The 24255-nt window shown below is 45.1% G+C and overlaps 1 protein-coding gene across 1 annotated transcript in view; it reads left to right on the forward strand.

Moving 5' to 3' along the window:
• The window catches only part of MYO10 (myosin X), a 256779-nt gene that overhangs the window by 206138 nt on the left and 26386 nt on the right, over positions 1-24255 (forward strand). The window contains exons 20-26 of the mRNA XM_052659151.1: positions 10040-10164; positions 10257-10371; positions 17555-17661; positions 18440-18673; positions 19693-19738; positions 20768-21625; positions 22525-22648. Coding sequence (XP_052515111.1) covers positions 10040-10164; positions 10257-10371; positions 17555-17661; positions 18440-18673; positions 19693-19738; positions 20768-21625; positions 22525-22648 — 1609 coding nt within the window. The remainder of the gene's footprint in view (positions 1-10039; positions 10165-10256; positions 10372-17554; positions 17662-18439; positions 18674-19692; positions 19739-20767; positions 21626-22524; positions 22649-24255) is intronic.

Consider the following 24255-nt stretch of genomic DNA (forward strand, 5'->3'; position numbering starts at 1 on the left):
GTGGCAATAACTGCCTTTAATGTTGAACAGCCCCAGAAAGAAGTGACTGATGTGAGACAAAGAATCTTTGTCTCTAGTTTAATTGGCTGTTGTTTACTTCCTGTTCAAGGTCAGGAAACTTACACTGCTGCTTCAGGAACTGTGCTTTTGAAAATCATTCAAAAGCAGGATAAATCCCTGTCCACTATTTATTAACTGCTTTTGAGAATTTGATGTAATGAAACAACCAATAAAGATTGAGAGGTCTTAGGTCTTAATTTTCTGTAATTAGTAAGACATAAGGACAGGAGTTTTGCGGAGACTCAGTCACTGTAAGGCTGGGAATGATATTTTATTAGTGTGATCAATTTTAGGTAAACCCTTCTGTAGTATTTTTACTTCTTAAAGTTGATGAAGGGTTATCAGCCTTCTTAATATTTGTTTGCTTTTAAAGTTGAATTAAGGTAAACGTATATCCCATGAAAAAAAGTGAGCGTTAGTTCCTCAGTCTTGTCGGACTCTTTGCGACCCCATGGACTGTAGCCCACCAGGCTCCTCTGTCGACGGGTTTCTCCAGGCAAGATACTGGAGTGGGTTGCCGTGCCCTCCTCCAGAGGATCTTCCCGACCCAGATATCAAACCTGGGTCTTCTGCATGGCAGGTGGATTGTTTACTGTCTGAGCCACCAAGGAGGCCCATATCCCATGATCTGATCTTAACACAAATATACCTAATATATTAAGTCCTCTCTATTACACTGGTGTTTCTCTTTCACTCCACAATGTTTACTTATCAAATGAAGAGTCATGTAATGGTTTTATGCAAGAATCAACTTAACAGTTCTTGGGATGTTGGGTACTAATCCTCCATAATATGGACTGTACCTCCACTGCAGAGCTGCCATGTACATAAATAAAGTTGATAATATTTCATCGAGGAAGCAAGTCAGAAGCCATTAAAAAACACAATAAAAAAAATAGAACTCCTTATTAGTTTTTGAATGTTACACCACTCAGTTTCAGTCTACGAGTGTTGGGCCAGGGGTAAGTCTTAGAGAGTATAAAGTTTGTTTTTAATTGATTGATTGATTTGGGGCTGCTCTGGGTCTTCAGCGCTGCTCGCAGGCCTCAGTAGTGGCAGCTGTTGGGCTCTAGAGCCCAGGCTCAGTAGCTGTGGCACACGGGCTTAGTTGCCCAGCAACATGTGGGATCCTCCTGAACCAGGTATCAAGCCTGTGTCCCCTGCATTGGCAGGCAGATTCTTAACCACTGGACCACCAGGGACGTCCCTGGAATATGAAGTTAAAAACAAATGTATTAGGCTACTAAAGCAGGACAGTAAGACACACTTCAGTATAAGGCTCAGATCCCATGTCTGGTTATTCTGTGTTCTGGGGACTCATAGTGCCAGACCCAGGGTTCGCCTCCATGTTGCATTCCAAGCAGATTGGAACCAAAGAAAGCCTACATTTGCTGGTCAAAGGAGGGACTGGATTTGCTCTGGTGCATCCCAGAGCTTGTGCTTGTTCAGTCTATGGAAAAGTAAAAGCGAAATCACTCAGTCCTGTCCGACTGTTTGCGACCACGTAGACTGTAGCCTACCAGGCTCTACCGTGCATGGGGTTTTCCAGGCAAGGGTACTGGAGTGGGTTGCCACTTCCTTCTCCAGAGGATCTTCCCAACCCAGGGATCGAACCCAGGTCTCCCGCATTGCAGGCAGACGCTTTACCATCTGAGCCACCACAGAAGCGCCCAGGCTATGGAAGATTCTTAATAAATACTTTCAATTGATGAAAATAGTAATGTTTACTTTTACCTCATCTCTAAGACATTGTGATCCTATCAAGTGGTGAGTTTTTAAACTTCGAATAAGTTAAGCATCTCCTTAAAAGGGAGAAAAGGACTCATTCTAGAAATGAGTTGTAGCCTGTGTTCAGAAGCACCAGCTTGAATGATCAAGTTGCATTTGTTGGGAAAGCAGGCGCAGTCAACATGAAACGTGTTGCCCAGGCAGGCTCATGCCATGGGGTGGGGTTCAGTGAGTGTCTGTTGTGGGTCAGCTCTTCTCCGGCCCCTGTCCATGGCAGCTGGTACCCAAGGAGGGAGGAGGAGAGGCGGGAGGAGTGGCAGCCACCAGTGGCTCAAGGAACAGTTAAATTCTGTCATTTCTCTGGGCTCAGATGCAATGAAACATGTTGTCAGCCTTTCATTGTCTGTGTTAACAGTTACCAAAGATGGATTTGCTCAGAATTCGCTATTAGATTCTCCAAAAGGTTTCCTCTGTCCACTCGTTATTTCCGTATATAGATATTTGACTGACCTCACAGGGCAGTGAACCAGCTTCTGCTTTACATTGTCATGGCCTTAGAATTGTGACCTTTGATCGCCCGCGTTTACATTGTGTCTGTTCCTGACAGGTTGTTTCTAAGGCCCCCTCCTCAGTGTTACTATTTTTAGATACTGTCTCCCTGTGCCCAGAAGACCCAGAGTTTCTGGAAATGCTACAATACAGGGCACATTTTCTGCCTAGATTTCACTGTACTCTTTTCCCTAGAGAAGTTTCCAGCTCACTCCTTTGAGAATAGTACCCTATGGAAATATGCCTCCAATTTTATAACATACCAGTTGGAAAATATGGCTTGAATCAAGTTTGATTCACATACTAGTTTTCAGGAATGCAAATCACTTTGAACTTTGTGTGATTTAAGCAAATATTAAAACTGGTTTGAACAAGTCTTTTAGCCTTACTCACTTCCAGTTTCCTCATCTGCAAAATGGAATAATATTACTCCTTACACCCACCCCATCAAATTTCTGCGTTCAAGTGCTGTATGAGTTGAAGGATGGCTGTGGGAATCTCCCACGTATCGAATAAGAGGACTTGATTCCTGCAAGGCTGCTAAGAAACCATTTGAAATCCTATGTGTATACTCATCAGTAGTTCTTTGAGGGTAGAATAATAGAATTCTTTTTAAAAATTATTAATGTTTTTAAGATTATGTTTTTATGGTTCTTATTTTAGACTATAAAAATAACATAGCTTCCATAAAGAAGCTGATAATCTGTTGATTAACATCTGTGAAGCCTGTTTTGCCAAAAATTAAGGGAAAATAAAATACCTGGTTAACAAAAGTTACTGTTGAGAAGTAAATTTAAGTTTGAACTTCCTGTCAACCAAGGCAAAAAGGTGAATGCGATGCATTTTCTACTCTTTGTTCCCTTTTAATCACTGTGTTTATTTCCAGTTTATTTTATCTTGCCTAATTCCTCTTTGGCACAGTGTGCTTAAGTAAATCACAGTGAGTTATGATAGTCATCAATTTATGAGTGTATAGTCAGATAAAGCATAGCGTTTCTTCTAGAGAGAATAGTTTTCTCCCCTCATGGCAAATTTTTTAAAAAATTGGTCTCATAGATCCATGTTAAGTGATACTACGTGACAATGGATGACGGCAGAGTGCCGTAAGAGTTGGTTCTGTGCCAGCCCAGCGTCCTGGTCCAGCTTGTCCTCTACCCTCAGGGGTCTTCTCTTCAGGAGACTCCAAGGCGTGGAGAGGGTCTCACCTTAGCAGGAGGCCTGGATTTCCCCACCACCCCCGCCTTGTTTCTGGTCAATGTGGTGCTTAATCAGTGTGTGTGTGTCTGTGTGTGTGTAGTGCTTAATCAGTGTGTGTGTGTGTGTGTAGTGCTTAATCTGTGTGTGTGTGTGTGTCTGTGTGACTTTTCCCATCAGAGGAGAGAGGATGCCTTCTGTCTGCAGTCCTGGCTGGTCCCAGACACACACACACCCCCGCTTCTGTGTAGCAGGCTGCGTTCCCACCCCCTCTCCCTGGGCCCTTCTCAGGGCTCCTTGGTTTCAAATCTAGGACATCTCAGATCCGTGAGGTCTCAAACACTGAAAAGCATTAGAACTTCAAGGGTCCACAGATAATTAACTCCTTCTGTCTTCATTAATTAAATAAGCACAGATTGAGCATCCCCTTACTATGGACAGGTGACTATTTCCAAGTCCCGCTGTCATACTTCTTACTGTCTCTGCTTTATTTTTGGAATTATGGAAGGCTAGGTAATATTCAGGGTAATCGTGTTCATCAGCACACAGATGCATTTTTCTTTTTTTGTTGTAAAACACCTTCCCTGTCCTGTGTCCCTGTCTGCCAGAACTTCTGTTGCCCTTTATGTAGACATTTAGCTACCAAAGCTTGCCTTTACCCATAATTGATTTTTGTGGAGGGCTTAGCATGCTCTGTTATCCATCACTTGTTTTATTGAAGCATTATGAAATCTTATTTTTTCAGATTGTAAGGGGAAAAGTTCTATTTTTTGTTTTGTTTTGTTTTGTAGAATTAAATTACCTGAAGCTAAATGTATTTAGTCCTGTCTCCAGAATGCAAATTTTCTCTTGCATCCATCTCTTTTTGTCCATTTTAAGTGCCTCGGTGTCAGTCTGGCTTTTACAATACCTTTTTTCTAGGCTTTATTAAGCTGTAAATCGCATTGCATACAGTTGACTCATTTAGAGCATAGCATTCAGTCATTTTTCACATGTTCACAGATCTGTGCAACCCTCACCCCCAACACTTAAAGCATTTTCATTAGCTTAAAAAGAAGCCCTCTTACCTGTCAGCTGCTGCCCCTCTGTCTCTGCAGCCCTGAGCAGCCACCACTGTACTTCCTGTCCCTGTAGATTTCCTGTCCTGGACATTTCACGTGGATGGAATCCTGGAACATGTGGTCTTTCATATAGCTGGCTGCTTTCACTTAGTGTAGTGCTCTCAAGGCTCATCCATGTTGTAGCAGGTAACAGCGCTTCATGTTTATGGCTGATTACATTCCTTGTCATGGATATGAAGCACATTTTCGTCTGCTCGTCAGTTGATGGACATTTGGGTTGCTTCTACTTTAAAGTACCCTTCCAGCAGCTTCTCCCCTACTTCTCTGCCCCCATTTCCACCTTATTCCATGAAGGACCTCTAGAATCCATTCTGTACCTGATTTTTTCTTTTACTTTGTAAAAAAAATTTTTAAGTGTCTTCAAAGATATACAGCCAAACAGAAATTTCTTATGTGGTATGTATGTGATTATTTCCTTCTTTTAGTACCATCTGATTTCCCCCTTTTTTTCTTAGCTGTCTCTTCTTCCCACCACCCATAATAGTGCCCCCCACTCCACAACAGCCTGGCATGTCTCCCCCTATCCTTTTCTGCACATCGTGTATCTAGATGCATATATTCATACACACGTGCATACGTAGAACAGGCATCATGTTTAATGGGACCACTGTTTGTTTTACAGTAATGAGATTCTCATACATACTTCTCTGCATCGTTTTTCTCACCTTACAAAAGGCTTCAGAGTTAACTGGGGTATTTAAAAATACATTTAGGATTTATTTCTATGTGAAGTGAAAGTCACTCAGTTGTGTCCTACTCTTTGCAACCCCGTAGACCACACAGTCCATGGAATTCTCCAGGCCAGAATACTGGAGTGGGTAGCCTTTCCCTTCTCCAGGGGATCTTCCCGACCCAGGGATTGAACCCAGAACTCCTGTACTGCAGGTGGATTCTTTACCAGCTGAGCCACCAGGGAAGCCCATTTATATGTTATTTAATCATTTTATATACTATTTGTATCTAATATTTATTGCTTATTTAATTTGTTAATTTTTTTTTTAAATTTATTTTTACCACTCCACTCAGCTTGTGGGATCACAGTTCCCGATCAGGGATTGAACCCACGGCCTCATCAGGGAAAGCACAGAGTCCTAACCACTGGATCTCCAGGAAGTCCCTACTGGGGCATTTTTAATTTGTGCTTATTTTTTAATGGGCACATAACATTTCATGATGGGCATGATGTCATCGTATACCCAGCCATTCCTCTGGTCTTGTTTCCAGTTTTGCCACTACCAAGGGAAGGGGGAGGGGAGGGAGGTCCGTCTACAGCCCAGGTCTGACCCCAGCCAGCAGCCCCTGAACCTGGAAGCAGTGGCTTCAGACTTGAGTGCCGTGTCCACTGTCAGCGCAGGTTCCCTCTGCCTTTTCGGTGTGAGCTGTGCTTTCTGTGTAGAATGTCCCATCCCCCCAGCACTGAGTTGTAGATGCTAGATTCCAGACTCTGACTTGTGGGATCTTAATTCAAATTCATGTACCACCTGTACCATCTTGATACTTTTCTTTCTTCTGCATTCCCAAGGAACACGATTTTGATTTTCAATGTGCTTTTAAATTCACTTTGAATTGGAGGACAGTTGCTTTACAATATTGTGTCTGTTTCTGCCATGTATCAACATGAATCAGCCATAGGTATATGTATATGTCCCCTCCCTCTTGAACCTCCCTGCTGCTTCCCACCCCTTCCCACCCTTCTGGGCTGTCACTGAGCGCCAGATTTGACCACCTTGCGTCATGCAGCAAATTCCCACTGGCTGTTTAATGTTGCTTATGGTAGTGTGTATGTTCTAATGCTACTCTTTCAACTTGTCCCACCCTCTCCTTCCCTCACTGTGTCCAAAAATCTCTTCTGTATGTCTGCGTCTCCATTGCTGCCCTGCAATAGGCTCATCAGTACCATCTTTCTAGATTCCATATCTATGCACTAATATACGATATTTGTCTTTCTCTTTCTGACTTACTTCACTCTGTATAATAGGCATCCACCTTATTAGAACTGAGTCAAGCGCCTTCCTTTATATGGCTGAGTAGTAGTCCATGGTGTATATGTACCACAACTTCTTTATCCATTCATCTGTCGGCAGACAGATGAAGTTTGATATTAGGCTGTCTACTATATAAGCACTGACGTCTGGCATACCTGTCACCCTCCTAAATTCCAGGGTCATTGGAGACAGAATCAGCCCGTGAGGCTATGCAAGTGAAGGGCAGAAGGTATAAGAGATTCTCTGTACTTTCCTCTCAATTTTGCTGTGAAACTAAAACTGCTCTTAAAAACAAAAAAAAAAAATAACGTGGAGACAGTAAAAATATGAGTGGTTGCCAGGGGTTGGGGAGAGGTAGAGGTGACTAGATGAAGCACAGGATTTCTGGGCAGCAAAACCACTGTGAGTGAGGCTCTGATGATGGACACGTATCATTACACACTCATCAAAACTCACAGAATGTAAACAGTCAAGAGTGAACCCTGACGTCAGCTGTGGGCTCAGGGTGATTAGGATGTATCCTGTGGGTTCATCAGTTATAATGAATGCTCTACTCTGGTGAGGCTGTTGGTTTAAGACACAAAAGAATCTAGCAGGTATTTTTTAATGTTTTCTCCCCAAGCATGAATCACAAAACCTTGATGCATAGTAGGTGTTTATTCATTTAATATTTGGTAAATGGATCTCCCGGGACTTTAATTACCCTAGTTCATGGCTGTTATTTCCCAAATCCTCCTTAGCTGTTGGCCAGCGAAACTTCCCAGTTAGGACACCGCAGGGAGTCTTTGAAGGGGGGCCCTCCAGTTCTGGACAACTAGTTACCAGTGTGGACTGGAGGCCATGAGGGAAGTTTCAAAAGGAAACATGCCTTTGAGTTGTGACTTGTCCCCAACCCCTCCTAGCTGTGTCATCTTTGAACCAGAAAGAAAAGGAAGTTAAAACTCAGAAGAGACCCACCAATGGAAATACAGGTCTACTCCCCTCGCGATGCCCCTGTGGGTTGCCCAGGGTGACAGTCTGCCCAGAGATCCGCCTTCCCCTGGTTAAATTTCTGTGAAGGGGCAGAAGCACAGTCACAATGGGAGCCTGGAAAGAGTGGCCACTCCTGGTGGCTGCCTCCCGCCCTCCCCTCCCTGGGCTCTATGAAACCCTACAACCACACCACACTAATTAGCCCGAGAATGGAAGGGGTTGTCATGGCGACCGAGCACTTTTTAAAGCACAGGAATGGTGTTCATTATTGTTCAGTGTCTTTAGCTGTGGCGAAAAGGTCAGTGTGGCAGTTGTTTTCCATATGAATTTTGGCCTGAGAGCGAAACTGAATGTGGAATGTTCCTCGGAGGGACTGGAAGATGGTAAGTGTGGCTGGACTTTATGGATAGGGGTGTCCGTTTAGTAGTATTTTTCAGAGTTTTAATAACTAGTACCAAACTAAGGAATTGTATGGACTTTGTTAAGTAGAGATCGGAAGAAAAGGAGGAAGGGAAAAACAGTATGGGTGAGGAATGGTGAAAGTTCAGAGAGATTTTTAAAAAATTGGACAAGTCTCGAAGCATCAAATGATTAAACATGAAATTTGTAGATTTCTCTGACTATGAATTTAACAGTTAACTAAGCCTGATGTCTTATTCAGTGTTTGTTTTATGTTAGCTCTCTGGTGGTCATTGTGGATTCAGATTATATCCCCAAATAAATTTAAGAACTTTTAACCACATACCTTGAGAACTGTTGCACCTCTCCATTTTTTAAATCCAAAGATTAAGTAGAGAAGTAACCAAGGCTAATATTTTCATGCTTTTATTCTATTCTTTCTTGTCTAAGAATATTTGAAGTAATTAAGACTAGAAAGCAATGAGCCACAATTCTTTGGGTATTTGCCCTAGTTTATTGGCTAGATTTGGGTAGAATACTGCCAAGCAGAGACAGTTTGACTACTGTGTTTTAGGAGAAATTAAATACGAGAGAAGTCATTCTGCTGCATGGGACAGCAACTTTTCCCTCAAACGCTGCAAAGATTTGCAGAGCATTCTTCAGATTTATGTTTTGCTAGTTTGGAAAGCCAACAGGATAATGTGCCTTTCAGCCTGATTTTGTGCTAATGACTGGCTGTGTTTTTACAGCTCACAAATTTAAGCCACTTTATCTCTTTGCACTTTTTAACAACATCTTTGGGTCCTATGGCACTATTTTTCAGCCATCTTATACCCAGTTGTGTAAGATAACAAAATACAAGTTAATTAAAGGAAATGGGGTGTCTGGATTAAAAAACAAATCATTGCTCAAAAAGCTGTGAATGGGAAATGGCCTACTTTGGGGCTTTTCCCTGAAAGACCATTGTCCTGTCAGCAGTGCCAGTTTGTTTGGCAACTGAGCAGATCTGAGAATACGATTCAGAATGTTAAGTCTTGGTTTGATTTCCTCTGCCTTTCATTTGTATGTTCTGGGATTAATATATTTAGTGATCATAGTACAGAGCGTGATAAACAGCGTGTTTGACTAGAAGTTGAGAATTTTTGTTTCTTTTCTCCACTTACAATCTCTCCTTTTCCCCTCTAGCCCCTAACTCTTCCCCCAGTCCTCCCTGGGTCACTTCACTGCATTCTTCAGCTAAAAAATGCCTGGAAATTGAAGTATTAAAAACAAAGTGATAAATGTATGACACTTTAGCTTCTTTGGAAAACATAGAATTAAAAATGGTGGTCTGGTTATGATATTCGTAAAATAATCAGAAATTTGAACCTGGATATTAATATCAAGGAATTTTTGATATCTTTTAAATATAATAGTATTGTGATGAAAAGTGATCGAAGGGTTAGTTGCTTAGTCGTGTCCACCTGTTTGCAACCCCATGGACTGTGGCCTGCCAGGCTCCTCTGTCCAGGGGATCTTCCTGACCCAGGGATAGAACCCTGGTCTCCTGTACTGAAGGCAGATTCTTTCCCATCTGAGCTACAGGGAAGACTCCTAATAGTGCTGTAGTTCTATTTAAAAATGACACTGATGAGGGGACTTCCCTGGTGGTCCAGTTGTTAGGACTCCATGATTCCACTGCAGGGGCACAGGTTTCAACTTCATTTGGGGAACTGAGATCCTGCATGCCGCACAGTGTGGTCAAAAAAAAGAGAAAAAGTTAAAAAAAAAAAAAAGATACTGAAATGTTTACAAATGAGAGGGTGTGCTATCTGGGACTTGTTTCCCAAAAAAATCCAGGAACAAAGAGTATGTGGGCTAAAGATGGGGCAGGGTTGATAGTGCTGGCTATTATGACAAGTCTATAGGTACACGGGTTGAGTTCATTTTCTCTTCTATGTATTTGTGTAGGCCCAAAGTGTCTGTGTGTACAGCTATGGTGTGGGTGGTCTTGTTAATAACCTTATCTTCTCACCTCTTGGCACATTTTAGATGCCCGACCAGTTTGACCAGGCAGTTGTGGTCAACCAACTGCGGTACTCCGGGATGCTGGAGACGGTCAGGATCCGGAAAGCTGGCTATGCCGTCCGGAGACCCTTCCAGGACTTTTACAAAAGGCAAGATGGAGCTGCAGAGACCCTCTTTCTTTTCAAAGTGATTGGGGAAAGGGTTGTAACCCACAGTGATGCTGGACATTCTCACGTTGCAGGTATAAGGTGCTAATGAGGAATGTGGCGCTGCCTGAGGACATCAGGGGCAAGTGCACGGCCCTGCTGCAGCTCTATGATGCCTCCAACAGTGAGTGGCAACTGGGGAAGACGAAGGTAAGATTTCAGAGGGCGAATGGCTGGCCTGTCAGCCCCCGGAGAGATGTTTAAGTTCTGTGTCCTGTGATGACTGCTAATCAGTTGTATGTCAGCATTAGAAAGATGGTATCGTGGTATCACGCTGGCCAACACTCTTTGTCCTTCCACCATTAACCCTGTATTTGAAGTCCTTGACTCTTTGGAGACTGTGTTCTTGGGGACCCACTGAAGCATTAGGTCCTGAGTATATTTTCATTCAGTCGGTCAACAGATGTTGGCTGATAAGCAGCTCAGTGCCAGCAAAGATCTAGGCAGCCTCCAGCATCTAAGAAGTGAGGCACCAGATCCTCTAACTTTGCGTTGTCGTAACGCTGCGCGTTCCCTGTGCACCACAGGAGCTGTTGTGTGGGAGACCAGAAATCGTCTGAAATCATGTAGGTTGCCCAAAGTCCAGTCCCGAAAGCCGAGGTAAAATCCATTCTTTACACATGCAGGTATGAAGCCTTTACCCCTTAGCTAAGTGGTCAGTGGTCTGGCCTCGATTGCAAAAATTAGCCATAAAATTGGCAGTGCAACCTTTTCTCCCAGGATCAGAAATGGCCAAAACCCCCATCTGGGCTTCCAGCTTTGTCTCCTGCCCCACCTCCAGTGTCTTATCACACGGGAGAGGCAGAAATGCAGGCAGCTGGGGCTTGGCCTTTGAGTATATGGATGTCCTCAGAGTTGGAGGTATTCCTCGAACCTCGCCTTCTGACCCTGCAAGCAGCAGTGCAGGGTCAGAGAAGTATTTTAAAGTCACTGCTCAGATTATGTTTTTAACCTAGGAGTTTCTTAGTATAAAAAGAGAGGAAGAAGAGGGAAAGAGAGACAGGTATCTTGCAGTTTGACTGTCTTCATCTTAGAGCTGCTCTGATAAAATACCATAGCATGGCTTAAACACATACACTTATTTCACACAGTTCTGGAGGCTGGAATTCTGAGATCAGGGTACCTACGTGGTCAGGTTCTAAGGGCTCCTTCTTTCTTTACATCAGCTGCCTTCTTATTATGTCCTCAAACGGTGGAGAGTGACTTCTGATCTGTCTTCCTTCTTTCCATCATGGGACCTCACCCTCCTAAATGAAATTACTTCCTAAAGGCCCGACTTTCAAATACCATCACACTGGCAGTTAGGGCTGCAGCATATGAATTGGGGGCAAAGGGGTGCTAGACATTCAGTCTGTAACACTGTAACAAGTGTTACAGTGTAATGTGTAATACTGTAACAAGTATTTAGGCATCAATTGGAGGTGACTTAGTACACATCTATTAGGGTAGAAATAGCATGCAGAGGTATTGTGTTGGTTATCTATTGCTGTGTAACAATCAGCCATAAACTTAGCAGCTTTCACAGCACAAGTCAGGGTCTCCTAGTATCTGTGGGTCAGGGGTCCAGGCATAGCGTAGCTGGTCCTCTCTCTGGGTCTCAGTCTGTCAGCTAGGGCTGCATTCCCTTCTAGAGCTTGTGGTCCTCTTCCCAGCTCATGTGGCTCTAGAACTGAGTTCTTTGTGGTTGTAGGACTGTTGTTGTTGTTGTTCAATCACTCAGTCGTGATTCTTTGCAACCCCATGGGCTGTAGCCCACCAGGCTCCCCTGTCCTTTACTATCTCCCAGAACTTGCTCAAACTCATGGCCATTGAATCAGTGATGCCATCCAACCATCTCCTCGTCTGTCATCCCCTTCTCCTTCTGCCCTCAGTCTTTCCCAGGTCTCTCTTTTCCTGCAGGCTGCTACCCTGAAGTTACTCTCAGCTTCCCACCCCGTTTCTTACCCCATGTAGTACACGAACACTGTACTACACGGTGCACACAGTAGGAGCTCAGTCAGTGTCAAGTGCTTAAATCAAAACACACACGCACACACTGTTAGGGAATGACACGAGATTGTTATACATTTAGTCACTCAGGAAAACACCCACTGGTGTTCTCACCCTGGGCCCACCCGCTTCTTCGGGGCCAGCAGGAGAAGCTTGGTGGAGTCTTACATATAATGTAACACACTCCCAAGAGTGATACCCCTTCCCCTGTGCCACGTCCTAAAAGAAAGTCACAGATTCCACCCACCGTAGTCGGATTAAGCAGGGGCATAACCCACTGGGGCATTCGGGGTCCCTTGGGGTGTGTGTCGTCGCAGGTTTGTAGGTCTCTGTACCGGGAACTCTCCCCTCTCCTTGTTTTAGCCAGTCTATCCTTCAGGTCTGCTTGGATGCAAACTGATGGGAATCCTTTTTTTTTCTTTTCTTTTTTGAATTGAAGTATAGTTGATTTACAGTGTTGTGTTAATTCTGCTGTACAGCAAAGTGACTCAGTTATACATGTATATACCTGCTTCTCCATATTCTTTTCCATCATGGTTTATCACAGGATACTGAATATAGTTCCCTGCGCTATACGGTAGGACCTGGTTGTTGATCCATCCTATAATAGTATGCATCTGTCAATCCCATGCTCCGAATCCACCCCTCTCCCACCCTGCGCCCCCTTGGCAGCCCCCAGTATATTCTCTATGTCTGTGAGTCTGTTTGTGTTTTGTAGATGCTTTGATTTGGGACACAGTGTAGATTCCACATGTAAGTGGCATCACGTGGTATTTGCCTTACTCTGGGAATCCTTTTTGACGTGTTCTTCTCACCCTGCACCGAGACTCACCCCTAAATTGGATAAAGCCCCCTCCTCTGTCATGGCTTCCCTCATAGGTCAGTTGGAAAGAATCTGCCTGCAATGCAGGAGACCCGGGTTCAATCCCTGGTTCAGGAAGATTCCCTGGAATCTTACATTCTCTATATTATACCCTCCTCCTATCTCACTTCCTTGTATGGTGGGATAATATCAAAGATCATTGACTTACCGAGCCAGTAGCAGTCACTTTTTTGAGCATTGAGCACCAAAAACCCAATCCAACTTCATTTACAAATGGAAGTCAGGCCCCAGCACAGCTTAGACCTGGGTGTTGCCCAGGGACATAGAGACATTAAAGCATTGCCCCTGGTTTACTTATTTGCTGGGAGATGTCATTCATTATTATTGTTGTTCAGTTGCTCAGTCATGTCCGACTCTTTGCGACCCCACGGACTGTAGCACCCCAGGCTTCCCTGTCCTTCACGGTCTCCCAGAGTTTGCTCAGACTCATGTCCACTGAGTTGATGATGCCATCCAACCATGTCGTCCCCTGCCCTCAATCTTTCCGAGCATCAGGGTTTTTTCCAATACAACTAAAATTATAGTGTGATCTCTTTAAGGAATGAAGACACAACTCCGGGAGAGAGCTCACTGTGAATTGAAACAATCAGAAAAGTATTCAAGAAAAGGAAGTCTTTAAAGAGGAGTTAAATTTTAACTGGTGACACATTGGCAGTAGAATGGAGGCTTATCATTTCATGTAAATATTAGGAAGTAAATGTAAACATGGAGAGCATTTGAATTGTATCTGCTAAATAGCTTTGACCTTGACCAACTTTTGACTTAATTATATGCTAGCAGTGTTTCTGTCTGTGCTACTGCCAGAGGTCTTTGCATTTAAACCCGTAAACCACTAAGGAACATCGGATAAGAGTGGGCAGCGCTGTAGTCAGAAAATTCAACATGGCACCAGGTCTGAATTCACAGGCTTAAAAACACATCTAGTTGTCGGAAGGCAAGGATTCGTATCTGCTGGGGAAGCACCCCTAAAGAAGACGGGAGGCTAGCTGAGCCCCTGGAGCAGCCCAAGCAGGAGATGTGATGTGTGTCCCCACTGAGAAGCTGAGTTTAGGGAGGCAGAGGTGGACAGCTGCTCCCCTCTTTTTTTTCCTGGCTTAGACTTTTCCCTCTGCCCTGTGACTCCAGGACGTTGCACTTTTCCGGTCACCTGGACTACGCTGCCAGACCTTACTTCTTCTGTGGCAATAAAGTCTGCAAGAGGTGTGCTAAAAAGACATGTTTATTAGAATAATCCATAGGCTCTTAAGCTATCTAAAGAAAGAATTTTTTTTAAAAAAGAGCCACAGGAAAATATTCATATTGGGTAGTGAGTCAAGGTTGGCTGAGCAGCCCCCTGAGTGGGTGTTGACCTTTCCTAAGCTGTTTGATGATTCCCGACAAGGACCTCCACTCACAGCAGCTGGATCCTGCTAACTTTATCTTGGCTGTGTCCTGGGAACATGGTGACGTGGCAAAAGACACCCTGCGCTGGAAGAACTGGCATCAATTGCCACATGTCACTGCGTAAATTCAGGGTAGATGTTCTTAATGAAGCCAAGTCAGGTCTCTAAAGCATTTTGCTCCATTTCCCATTACGGAAAGAGGATCTAGATAAAGATGTGGATGTAAACCTAAGGGGCAGAGCAGAGAGCTCTCTTTGATGGGCATGAAACTAAAACAGGTATTTCTCTGATTCTGATCCAATCAAGAGAGTCTTTAGACCTCTGATACGGTATAAAACGCTTTCCCCTTCATATCGTTGTTGTTCAGTCACTAAGCCATGTCCGGTTCTCTTAACCCCATGGACTGCCGCAGGCCAGACCTCCCTGTTCCTCACTGTCTCCCAGAGTTTGGCCAAGTTCACGTCCATGGTCAGTGATGCTGCTGCCTCATCCTCTGCTGCCTTCTTCTCCTCCTGGCTTCAGTCTTTGCCGGCATCAGGGTCTTTTACAATGAGTTGGCTCTTCACATTAGATGGCCGAAGTATTGGAACTTCAGCTTCAGAATCAATCCTTCCAATTAGTATTCAGGATTGATTTCCTTTAGGATTGACTGCTTTGCTCTCCTTGCAGTCCAAGGGACTCTTGGGAGTCTTCTCTGGCACCACAGTTTGAAAGCATCAATGGTGATCAGCCTTCTTTATGGCCCAACCGTCACATTCCTGGGGTTCCCTGATAGCTCCGTTGGTAAAGAACCCACCTGCAATGCAGGAGACCCTAGTTCGATTCCTGGATCAGGAAGATCCACTGGAAATGGGATAGGCTACCCACTCCAGTATTCTGGCCTGGAGAATTCCACGGACTGTGTAGTTAGTCCATGGGGTTGTAAACAGTCAGACACGACTGAGCGACTTTCACTTTCTTTCTTTCTCACATCCCTACTTGACAACTGGAAGCACCAGAGCTTTGACTATATGGACCTTTGTCAGCAAGATGATGTCTTTGCTTTTTAATACGCTGTCTAGGTTTGTCATAGTTTTCCTTCTAAGAAGCAAGCATCTTTTTCCTTCATAAAGCTTCCTGTTTGTTCGTATGATAAATATATGGCTCTTTGGAATTACCACTTTTGTTTTATTATGTCACCACCACCATCATCACTCTTCATCAAGATTTAACTTCAGTAATTACATGGGGGTCCAGCAGTTACAGCTTCACATCCACTGTAAGGGGCTCAGGTTTGATGGCTGGTCAGGGAACTAAAATCTGGAATGCCATGCCACACAGCTCTGCCAAAAGAAAAAAAAGTAAATGGCGAATGTTAAAAAAAAAAAGTCTTTATTACTTTTTCTTTTAAACAGTAAGCAGAAGCATTTGAGTAAGCTCCTTAATGTAGAAGAGTCATCTCAAAGAGAAGTTTAAATATTTCTTTGAAGTCCAGTCTTGGTGAAAACTGCTGCTAACCCATGGTTTTGGTAGAGATTCATATTTCTGGAAACTTTTTATCATTATCGAACAAACACAGTTTATGCTTGTAGCTTCTGCTTTTTACTCTTTCTTTTTTTTTTTTTTTTACTAAACTTGCAGTCTCTTTATGCATCAGTGGAGCATATTACTTGTAATTGTAGGAAGAGCATTGTATGAAAAGGTTTTTTGGGAGAGGTATTGTGGGAGAGTTTTAGAAATGCTCAGAAATCCACAGCAGGAGTAGGTAAGGTTTCTGTGAGTCACATGGTGGTAGAATTCTTTATTTGCTTTTTTGCTCAAATGTCTTGGAAGAAACAGAGCAGAAAGTCTGGAAGAATGTGCCATCAGGGGACATGATACATCGTCGTAGGCCAGAATGAGTCACAGGAGCATAAGTCAAGAAATCATGAATGAGGGAGTGTGTCATTTAACCCCCGACCAGCATTTGGGATTAGTTTTTTTAGGTAATAATTCAAAACTTCTTAGATGTGCATCACATTGGAAACTACAAAATTAAAAGCTCCCGTGATTGAAAAGTGAAAGTGTTAGTTGCCCAGTCGTATCCAACTGTATGTGACCCCATGGACTTTAGCCTGCCAGGCTCCTTTGTCCATGGAATTCTCCAAGCAAGAATACTGGAGTGGGTAGCTATTCTCTTCTCCAGGAGATCTTACCAGCTTAGGGATGGAACCTGGGTCTTCTGCATTGCCAGTGGATTCTTCACTGTCTGAGCCACCAGGGACGCCCTGCCATGATTGAGGGGAGGGTCTTTTATTTTCATACTTTTTAAAATATTACGGATTCTGATACAAATGCCAGTTACCAGCACACTTATTTTATGTAAATGACAAGCTTAGTATTGAAGTGCCCATAGCCAGAAACGGGCCAACAGATAGCTACCATCTGTTTAGTCCTGATTCTGATTGTCTTGGGCTGTAACGTCAATGATTCAGTGCTCATTTTAAACAGTTTACAGAATTACTCTTAAATGTCAAATTTTTACGTGCTTTATTTTTGAGGCCAAGAAGCTTGATTGTAATCACTTGACAGCGTAAAGAGAGACTTCCCACGTGATGACAAATAACGTTTTATAAAAGTCTTGGTTATTTTCCCCTCCGTTTCTTTCTCTCGTCAGGGAGTCTTTTCATGCCTCTTGTTACTTAGTGTAGACTAGTGCTGGCCCCTGAACTGTTTGCTCTGGCCCACGATGAGATAAGTGTTTATAAACTTCAGTGGCAATTTCGCAGTCATCTTACGCCTATTGAACTTATAATAACCAAAAAAGTAGGACTTCTATGTTAAATATCCTTTAGTTTTTTTTCTTTCTGGTAATATATTTTTGACTACATTTTACAAAAGTCTTAGTCTTTGACAGATGGGATATTAAAAAAATCCTTTCCCCACTGGGAATTTGAGATTGCCTCTGCTGGGCAGCATTGCTTTTTGTGTTTGGAGCAAAAATCGGAGAGAGAAACAGCCTTACTGTCCCCCCCACCCCAAAACGATCTCTGACTCAGACAGGCCTTCCCTATACCTGCCACATTTCTGCGGTTGTGACATGTCACTCCCTCCTGGGCAGGTCTTCCTTCGTGAGTCCTTGGAGCAGAAACTGGAGAAGCGGCGGGAAGAGGAGGTGACGCGGGCGGCCATGGTGATCCGGGCCCACGTCTTGGGCTACTTGGCGAGGTAAGAAGTGTGCGGAGGGGAGGGGGGGTGTCTGGCATGTTTCACCCAGTGGTGCTGGCTATTATATGCTTTCATTTAAAATAGACCCAGGCGGTTTCTTATCAGGACCAGGCTAAGTAGAGGGCCAGGGCAGCACTCCTAATTGGTGATGCCAGTTAGCTTGACCTGGGCAGGAAGTGGGAACAGGGGCTCGTGATGTCTCAGAGCGGTAGCGTCACTAGGGGGCACTGGGCGAGGTATTGAAATAGTTTCCCTAGTTCCTTGGAGCCATATGCTGAAGCCACAGGCAGCTTGCCTGTTTACTTTGGTGTTGACCCATGGGTTCCACAGCGGCCCCCTCTCCCGGGCTGGTCCGCTGGTCATCATCTCATCATCATACATTACATTTTCTCGAACATAAAAACCATCCTGCTGTGGTGAATCCTTTTTCCTTTTGCTCCTAAGAACAGCAGAAAGTATCACATCCCTTGGTTCTGTTTACAGCCTCACTTCCTGCCTGGACTTTGCAGTCAGTTCTTAGGAGCGATGTGTTTATTTAGCCAATATGATGGCAGGCTTCTTGCTTGAGTTCTGTTATTATTCTTTTGTTTTCCTTCTGTTTTGCCCACAAGGGCCTGCTCATTGGCTCCCGGTAATGAGTCCCAGTAATGAGTGGATCAGCCCCAAATAAGGTCCTGCTCGCTTGTCGTGTAACATTAACGTAAACTCCTGTGAAGAGCTCATGGCCTCATTCCGTCCTCAGCGATACTGTTGTGCTGTTTTCATTGTCGTTTTTCAGAAAGCAATACAAGAAGATCCTTGATTGTGTAGTGATCATACAGAAGAACTACAGGGCCTTCCTCCTGAGGAGGAGATTTTTGCACCTGAAAAAAGCAGCTGTGGTGTTCCAGAAGCAACTCCGAGGTCAGATTGCCAGAAGAGTTTACAGACAGCTGCTGGCGGAGAAACGGGCAGAGGAGGAAAAGAGGAAACGGGAAGAGGAAGAAAAGAGGAAACGGGAGGAGGAGGAAAGGTATGGACTTTCCTTATTTGCATGAAACAGACAGGACACCTTTGGAGTTTTTATGCTCTGGATCCAGCCTTGAGGCTGTAATTCCCAGAGCATGCTGCTGAACCTGCTGTCGAAAACAGTACCTTTTGGTGGGTCAGATAAAATTCCTTGGCACCACTGAAGACCCAGTTTCGTGCATATTTTTATTCATGCAAAGAATAGCTGTCTGTACTGCCCAAGGAAGACACCCCGTTCATCCTTCATGCCTTTTAAGTCGTCTTTAGCAAAGCTTTTGTTAAAAAGTTCACTGTTAGCTCCTAGTAATGGTAGATGCCATTCTTGTAGCCGTTAACGGTGAGTTTTGCTTGATTTAAGGGTTTGGGAGAGATCGTTGACTTAATTATTGCTTTTTTTTTTTTTTTAAGGTTTATTTATTGCTGAGCTGGGTCTTCATTGCCACCTTCAGGCTTTCTCTAGTTGCAGGGAGCAGGGCTATTCTGCAGTGTGTGGGCTTCTGATTTCTCTTATGATGGGGCACAGCTCTAGGCTCGCAGGCCTTAGTAGTTATGGCACACAGGCTTAGTTGCTCTGCACCATGTGAAATCTTCCTGGACCAGGGATCGAACCCAAGTCTCCTGCTTTGGCAGGCAGATTCTTAACCACTAGAGCACCACGGAAGCCCAGTTAGTGCTCGTTTTGAGATGTCTATGTGAATAGAGTTGGCACATTTGCAACGATGTGGAAAACTGGGAGATGGGATCACAGTAATCTATGTTCCTCTGGAAACCATTTGAATATTTGTTTTATGTGGATTTTTATTGACTTTTCAAGCATGCTACTAAAGCGTGCCCCTCAACTGCTGAGCAAGCATTTGTAGCTTGTGCATCGGCAGAATGCGCCAGAAGCTTAGTGTTGTGACTTGTTTTTTAAACAATAATCTTGGGGGGAAAAAACCTTGGCTTTCTGAAAAGTGGTTCGCAGATTGTTTTTTTCATTGCTTTCACTTATTTTCACTGTCTTTTTTTCTTGACTGTTTTTAGAGAAAGAGAGAGGGAACGAAGAGAAGCGGAGCTCCGCGCCCAACAGGTGAAAAATGCCATGACCACGTGGCATCTTGTCGTAACAGACACTTCCCACTACTGACACTTTTGGAGAAGGAAATGGCAACCCACTCCAGTATTCTTGCCTGGAGAATCCCATGGACAGAGGAGCCTGGCAGGCTACAGTCCATGGGGTCACAAAGAGTCAAACTCAACTGAGTGACTAACAGTTTCACTGACACTTTGCCTCAGGGATGAGAAACTAAAATAATGATATAGGGAGAAGGATTCAAAACTAAAGACACAGGAAGAAGGATTTTAGAGGAGATGTTTCTGTTGCCATTTTTAACCCATTACAGTTGGGTAAAAATGTGTGAATGTCTTCAGATTTTTTGTGCCAGTCATAAAAGCATGCTAGCTCTAAACCGGTAGCACCACTGTACTAATTTGCTCAGACTGCTATAATATATAGTGCCACAGCCCGGAGGGAATTAAACAAAAGAAATCGATTGTGTCACAATTCTGCAGGCTACAAATCCAAGATAAGTTTCTGCAAGGGCTGGTTTCTTCTGAAGCTTCTCCCTGTAGGTTCGTGGTGTCATTTCCATGGTCTTACACCTCAGTGCATACTTCCCTGGTGTCTCTGTGTGTGTGTCCCCTCTTAAAAGGACATCAGTTAGATTGGCTTAGAGCCCTACCTTGGGGCCTCACTGTAACTTTATCACTTCCTTAAGGTCCTGTCCCCATATCCAGGTGTATTCCAAGGGTCCTGGGGGTTAGACTACAGAGGATGAGATGGTTGGATGGCATCACTGATTCAATGGACATGAGTTTGGGTAAACTCCAAGAGTTGGTGATAGACAGGGAAGCCTGGTGTGCTGCAGTCCATGGGGTCACAGAGTCAGACATGACTGAGCCACTGAACTGAACTGGGGGTTAGGGCTTCACATGGCAGTTTGGCAGAGGGAGGGGTGCAGGTCAGCCCACAGCGGGCCCCATCACATCATGCAGGAGGGCCGCTGCCCCCCTTCTCTGCAGGGTCACTTCCTGACCTCTTCCTTCCTCCGGGATCCAGGAGGAAGCAGCCCGGAAGCAGCGGGAACTGGAAGCCTTGCAGCAGGAGAGTCAGAGGGCAGCAGAGCTGAGCCGGGAGCTGGAGAAGCAGAAGGAGAACAAGCAGGTGGAGGAAATCCTGCGGCTGGAGAAGGAGATCGAGGACCTGCAGCGCATGAAGGAGCGGCAGGAGCTCTCCCTGACCGAGGCGTCCCTGCAGAAGCTGCAGCAGCTGCGGGACGAAGAGCTGCGGCGGCTGGAGGACGAGGCCTGCCGCGCCGCCCAGGAGTTCCTGGAGTCGCTCAACTTCGACGAGATCGACGAGTGCGTCCGCAACATTGAGCGCTCGCTGTCGGTGGGGAGCGGGTGCGCGGGCGAGCAGGCTGCTGGGGCGGAGAAGCCTAGCTTCAACTTCAGCCAGCCCTACCCGGAAGAGGAGGAGGTGGACGAGGGCTTTGAGGCCGACGACGATGCGTTCAAGGACTCGCCCAACCCCAGCGAGCACGGCCACTCGGACCAGCGCACCAGCGGCATCCGGACCAGCGACGAGTCCTCGGAGGAGGACCCCTACATGAACGACACCGTGGTGCCCACCAGCCCCAGCGCCGACAGCACCGTGCTGCTGGCCCCCTCGGAGCATGACTCCTCTGCCGGGGAGTCCACCTACTGCCTGCCCCAGACCCCGGGGGCCCTGCCCGCCCCAGAGGGCGACTACGATTACGATCAGGACGACTACGAGGACGGGGCCATCACCTCCGGCAGCAGCGTGACTTTCTCCAACTCCTGCAGCAGCCAGTGGTCCCCAGACTACCGATGCTCCGGGGGCACCTACAACAGCTCCGGGGCCTACCGGTTCAGCTCGGAGGGCGCCCAGTCCTCGGTGAGTACCCGCTGGCCTGGTGCCACCCACTTCCTCGCCCCCGCCCCCTGCCGGCCCTCGCTGGGCTGGAAGTTGTCTGTCATCCACGCCCCTGTTGCACCCTCCCTGGGATGAAGACATCCCCCCACAGGATGGGCCAAAGGCAGGCTCTTAGAGCTGGTCTGAGACCCATCTCTCTTGCCAGAAGCAATCGGGTGAGAAAATGGGCCTATTGGAGCTTCAACACAAAACCCAGAGAACTGCATTTTGCCCAAAGTCTAAGAAAACTGGCATGCTCAGTGGAGAATTTGGCCGGTGTCTGTCCTGGCTTTGCAGGAGGTTGGGAAATAAGGCCCACTGTAATCTCTAATGAGGCTCACCAGGGACCTTTCAGAGAAAGCTCCAGACAGTAGCTTCAAGCTCACCACAGGATATTGTGTATTGTTCTCATTGTAAGAGAGGAAACTTTGCAGGCTTCAGCAGCCCCTTTCTAGCTTCTGGATTTATTTGTAGTTTACTTTTTTTTTTCTTTCTTTTCATTGACCATGTGTTAAATACTGTCTGGACTTTTCCAAGATTTGAAGATACATTTAGCACAGTAACCTAGAGGAGATTAACTCTTGAGTGGTTTGATTAAAATTATATGTTTAAGCAGTAGTGTTGTACTTAGAACAGAGTCTTGGGATTAAAATATGTCTCGTGTGCTCCATCTCAAGTCCACCGACCACTCTTCACCAGCAGTCAGTATTTCGTAATTCTGAATTCTTTTGATGACCACACTCCATTGTATTGTGACAAATCGGCCTGTGGCTTCTTTGTCAGTTACTTTTATTTTTTCAGTGTTGATCTGTGCTGGGCATTTCTGGTGATTGTTTTCTGTCCTTTGGCTCACTGTTGGCTCTCTCTCTCTCCTGGTTCAGTTTGAAGATAGTGAAGAGGACTTCGATTCTCGGTTTGATACAGACGACGAGCTTTCGTACCGGCGGGACTCTGTGTACAGCTGTGTCACGCTGCCTTACTTCCATAGCTTCCTGTACATGAAAGGTATGACCTGCAGCCGTCCTGGTACCTGGGTTAGGGGGTGAAGCAATGGGAAACCGAGGCTGATGGAAGGGGGACGGGGAAAATCGCCCCACATCCCCCTTCCCTGGTGTTAGGCCCTGTCGGGTGGATGGAGAGGATGCCATGGTGGTGTGACATTGGTGACCCGATCAGACTGCGTAAGGACGAAGGGTCTGCAGCCACCATCACCATTTTCAAGCCATCTCTCTCTGCCGCCTCCATGTTTCATGTGTGTGTGTTAGTCAGTCAGTCGTGTCCGACTCTTTATGACCCCATAGGCTGTAGCCCAGCAGGCTCCTCTGTCCATGGAATTCTCCAGGCAAGAATACTGGAGTAGGTTGCCATTTCCCTCCTCCAGGGGATCTTCCCAACCCAGAGACTGAACCCGAGTCTCCTGCATTGCGGGCAGATTCCTTACCGTCTGAGCCACCAGGGCAGCCCTTCGCATCTCCTATCTGTGCTGGCTTCCTCCCTCCCTTTCTCTGTCCCTACATCTTTTCCCCTCTCTCTCTTGCTTACACGTGTACAGACACACTTGTGTGCTGCTGCTGTGGTTGGTGTGGCATTATTCTTTCCCATTCCAGTAATAAAGCTGCATTTTTGCCTCCATTATTATTTCCCATTACAATAATTAAAGCTGCATTTTTGCCTCCCATAGGAGTCTTAGAAACCCCGGAGGGATGTCTTATACACAGAAAAGTAAAGATCTGAGAGCGGGCCGCCCCTGGCTTGAACTGCCTATGACAACAACTGTCTGTCCCTTGCTCGTGATGAGAATTTTAATTCTATTTTCTCATTGCCATGGAACTTGGAATGTATCAAACTGGGTCTTGATGCTTGGGGACCTTGAAGCACCCTCCTTCTGGAAAAGTACTTAATCAGGACCTTGTCCCTGTGGCTTATTCATGTTCTCGACCTTGACTTCCAAATCAGTGAGAGGGATCGAGAGAAAGCATAATCATCACCAGTTTTATGTAGGTCATCAAAAGAGGGCATTGTCTGGCTTCTGCTCGGCCCTGGACTGGAAGAAGGGAGAGGCCAAGTCTTGTGGGTTGGGTGGAGATAACAAGACCCACCCTCCCCAGGTGGTTTAGGTTCTTTGTGTTTTCTCTGACCCTTTGTTTCTGTGCTTTGCCTTAGCTTCTCTTTTCTGTTGGTATATTTTTCTTTTCGCATATCTCTTTTGTTCTCCTTAATACTTTTTCTGTGTGTTCTTTTTTTTTTCCTTTTAACTTGGTTTCTTTTTACTTCACTTTCCTTCTTTGACATCTGTGTAGCTGCTAACATCAGTCACTTACTTTTTCAAATTTCTGCTGTTCTCAGCCTCAAAGGGCTCATGGAAACCTCTCCAGGTTTGTTTTAGGGGAGATCTTCCTATTGGTGAAAGGTACTTGTTGATGGAAATTCTTATAGTTGCATTGGGATGAAAAAGATTGAGGAATTCTAACCAAATAATCGAGTGTTCATTGGATGAGGAAAAAAAAGGTCTTCACAGAGCAGAGTCTAATAATGTAGTAAGTATCTAATCGTAGCTTTTTAAGATTTCCTCATGCATTTCCCGGAATAAAGATAAACTTTTTATTATCCTT

This window comes from Budorcas taxicolor, chromosome 20 (genome assembly GCF_023091745.1).
Source record: "Budorcas taxicolor isolate Tak-1 chromosome 20, Takin1.1, whole genome shotgun sequence".
NCBI classification, from domain to species: domain Eukaryota; kingdom Metazoa; phylum Chordata; class Mammalia; order Artiodactyla; family Bovidae; genus Budorcas; species Budorcas taxicolor.